This window comes from Cryptomeria japonica, chromosome 2, assembly GCF_030272615.1.
Source record: "Cryptomeria japonica chromosome 2, Sugi_1.0, whole genome shotgun sequence".
NCBI classification, from domain to species: domain Eukaryota; kingdom Viridiplantae; phylum Streptophyta; class Pinopsida; order Cupressales; family Cupressaceae; genus Cryptomeria; species Cryptomeria japonica.
In genome coordinates this window covers 92726429-92730624 of record NC_081406.1, presented here as the reverse complement: position 1 = coordinate 92730624, position 4196 = coordinate 92726429, and the positions used below count along the sequence as shown (strand labels likewise).

Below are 4196 nucleotides of genomic sequence, written 5' to 3'. Positions count from 1 at the left end.
TTAAGCCAAGCCTGCAGTGAAGGGCACAGTATTTAACCATGTATCTGCAGATATGAAATTCCCCACAGTAAAATTTAGAGCATCAATAATGTTCATGACGTGATAACCAGGCCATTGAACGCGCGCTGCAGTTCCTGCACCTGCTCCCCAGTTCATATATTCACCATAATAAAGCGTACTCAAAGACTGGTTTCCCGACCATTCCAGCCAACCCCGGGGTTGAACCACGTCGTCTATGAAAGAATTTATATAAACCGTGCGAGAGTATTCTCTCCATGGCCTCCCCAAGTAACTTGGGAACGAGCTCTTTACTGCAATCAGATCAGCTGCGGCAGTAATATTGCAGTTTTGAATGGAAATGCCTGTATTCTGATTTGGGTCGCTTCTTCCTTGAGCTGTAAATATGTTCTGTTGATTCGCCATTGGTCTTCTGGCCAGAAGACTGCAGCTCTGAAAAACCACTGCGGCGTTCCCGAAGATGAAATCTACAGTGCCGTAAATGTCACATTCCCTGTAAAACTGACGGAAGGAATGGACGTAAAGAGTATCTTGGTAACCTAGGAAGCTGCAACGGTAGAAGGCTGAGAGATCGGAGCCGACTCTGAGAGCAACCGCCTGATGTTTTTCCGGGCCTGCCGTGTTTTCAAACGTGATATCCCGAGCAAGGAAGCCTGTGCCCACAACGGCTGCAATACAATATAATTCACCGACACGATAAAAGTCAGTATTTGAGTTAAAACATCTAAAAGTTAGATCGAGTTCAGTTTTGGAGTCAAAATGTTATCGTTAAAGAATGATATGGATATGACAGATGCAAACGATAATTTAGATAAATTAGCTGTTAGTGCACATGGTTTGTTACGTGAAATTGGTACGCCATATATTAAATTGTTCAAGAAGCTTCGGCAACACTCAAATTTTTCTTGTGTGTTTGGAAGCTTGAGTAAACACACAAGAAAAACATATAGGATTATTCTTGTACAAAGCACCGCTACTTTTTAACCTTTCCCACGTTTTCTTTATTATAACAATAAAAAATTAGACCGGTCCAAAACGAATCTTGTCGTTACTCGCTGACCTCTGTTTTGATTGGGGTACGTCGTTGCTATGTTAGCATTGAGTCAAAGTTATTTATATATGAAAAAATGTATGCCTAGAGACGAGGGGTGGGGGGAGTCGGTTGAAGTTCTAAGGTACGACATCTTTTCAAGGCTTATCTTACACGACAAAATTGGGTAAGGAATTTGAGATGAGAGATGCGCTGCTCAATTGAATAGAAATTTTCTAGGGAAGCATCCTTTGACCACAATGAATTGGATGGAAGGGCTATTTGATTGTGGTTTTTATTATTTAAAGATATGAGAATGGATAAAGTAAAGAATTTGTTTTATTTTATTTGTAATTTAAATATGAGAGAAAATTTAGTAGTTGAGCGCATTTCAATAGTTGCTATAACACTTATTAATTTAATGTTTAATATTTTTGACAATATTGTATCAATGTATGTGATTTTAAATTTGTTAGTATTGATGATGACTTCCTATAATTGAATGAAATGTAATCTTTAGATCTAAAAAGCAACAAACCACGTGACGCTACATTAGTGTGCCAATAAAACATGACTTAGTGCACAAGTATCAACCTCACTTTTTTTTAACACCTTGGCAAAAAGCATGTTGATGTGGCATCATATTTAATGTAGGGGACTTACCAAGTAAGCTATTGTAAAAAATTGAGAGTGATTTGAAATTTCCATGTAGGATTTTGAAAACCATAAAGTTAGATTGCAAACTATTGGGTCCTCTCTTCTACAAAAGATTTTGTTTGAAGTATTATAAAAAGACTATTAAAATGTCATAAATTATGATGATATTTTAAAACTTCAAATAATTTAAAATATAATCCAAACAAATATACAATAAAAAAATATACATGTTTGAATCATATTTATTAAATTAAAATTCGTTTTTTTATGTAGAGATGTAGTTTTTTATATAAGATAGATAAAATTATATATAATAAGTTCAATCTAATTATATGATAACTTTCTTTCTATATATACACATGAGCATTACATAAATACAAGTAAAAATGGTAAATTATAATAATAAGTTGTAACATGTATTTGTTTTAATTTGCGTAAAATGTTTTTAGAATGTCATGTAAGAGATTGATAGTCAAATTGAACCCTACAACTTTATATTTTCAACCATTTCTTAACCCTTTCGAAAAATACTATTCGAATTAATAGAAAAAATATAACTCCTCAAGAATAAAGTTTTCCTATTAACATAACTCAAAATTAAAATCTTCACGTAAATAACTAATTACAGATCTATCTTAATATAAAATTGATACCAATTATATATAACTGCAATATAACTCCAAGGTAAAACAATCACCCAATACTCAAAAAACAATTTTGAATAAAAATTAAATTCAAAACTTGAAACTCTGGGCTACCTCGAAACAAAATCACCCCAAACACGAATAACTGGAAACCAAAATCTTGAGAGGTCAAATTTTATAACTAAGTATATAAATTTAGTCATCTCAAAATCGAGTAATTTTACTTTATCAAGCCTAAAAATCTGCATTGGGAAACTACCAAAGGTTGCACAACATATTTCAATATCTATTTATAGAATAACATTAAAAGTCGGTAAAAAAAAATTCTCACTAATTAGTTCAAGAAAATATTGACCTCGAATAACGACTGTAACATGAAATATCATTTACACGAACGAACAGCCCCCAAAATTATAAGATACTCGTCGAATTATGATCACTGGGCTACCAATTCGTTTAGTTAACTTAAAAAATAGAGAAGAAAAGAACTTGGGAAAGCGTTCTTCGAAATCCAATAAAATATCATGAAGAAGAGCGTAAGAACTTACCAACAGTTGCAGAGCGGAATGTAGTCCATCCATCTACGACGCTTCTGTTGCCGGTAATCACTGTGGCGTTAATCCCATCTCCGATCATCATAATATTTGTCTTGTAACTGGCTATTTCTATATACTCCTCGTACACGCCCTCTGTCACATAGATCACATATCTGTCCAAGCTATTGTTTGGAGCGGCGCGGATGGCATCATTAATTGTTGTATAATTACCAGTGCCGTCCTGCGCCACAGTCACCACACTGTCAGCTAAAATGGCATTATCGTCTTCTAGAAGTCTTCTTCTATCCGCAGCACGCAACCAAGACGGGAATTTATGATTTGCACGACCTCCTTCTGACAACAAACGTCGGTTGTGGTGTCTTCCTACAACAGAAATATTTTTCACCAGCGCGAGAGAATTGCTGAGAAGCCGCGATACATTACGCAAATTGCTACTGGAACTTATTTGTCGACGACCACTGACCTCCTGAAAGCCTTCCAAACAGGTGGCCTGGTTGGTCAGAGCTGCACTCAGCCAAGTCTCAACATCAAATGCCTGCCTCCACGCCAAAAAGTTACTGTTAGAGTTGCTGACATTTGATAGAGATTTCTCTAAATCACTTAAAGTCAGATCAAACAGCTGGATGCAGTCTTGAAGAGCGCCGAGTTGTCGTGGGGTGACTGCCACCCGACTCAGTTGAGAAAGAAGATGGGAAACTTTTCGAGCTTCGACAATGGTTAGCTTGAGAGCAATTCTTCCAAGATCTTTGGAGCCTCCCTGCCATGACTCTGCAAATGTCGTCATGGCGGAGATGCAGAATTTGGGATCCAATGTCACATTGCAGGCAGATTGAAGAGCATTGTGAGGGACTCCATCGCTCTTTATTTGGACAAACATCAAACACACCACGGAAAACGTAAGCATCAATTTTGAACAGGCCATCGCAATTCTCTTTCTCAATTAACAGCTCTCACACAAGAAAAAATTCTGTCGAGAGCGGTTTTACAGAATACTGGCATGGAAAACTAGATCGATGGTATTTTATAGGAGATTGTTATGGAAAATTGATGCATCGAACTTAACCCAGACTCTCACCGACATATGTCCAGTTTCTCACGATGAACTTGGCACCGCTGTCAATCAGCATATGTAAGTCAGCTTTGGAATATTAGAAGCACATTTCAACTAAGTGCGTTTGTCAGACATTCGCCTTCAACGAAGCAGACACAAGATTTAATATAATTATCTCACTACTGAAAACCAACTTCCTCAACTTGACTTGTGCTACAAATGACAGGGATGGAGTAAGC

General features: G+C 36.6%; 1 protein-coding gene across 1 annotated transcript; it reads right to left on the bottom strand.

Annotated features, from left to right (window-relative positions):
• LOC131078779 (pectinesterase-like) lies at positions 1-3828 on the bottom strand. Its single transcript, XM_058016543.2, has 2 exons — positions 2898-3828; positions 1-686 (listed from the first exon to the last, which is right to left on the bottom strand). The coding sequence occupies exons 1-2, from the start codon at positions 3826-3828 to the stop codon at positions 1-3; spliced, it is 1617 nt and encodes a 538-aa protein (XP_057872526.2).
• Between the last annotated feature and the right edge of the window lie 368 nt (positions 3829-4196).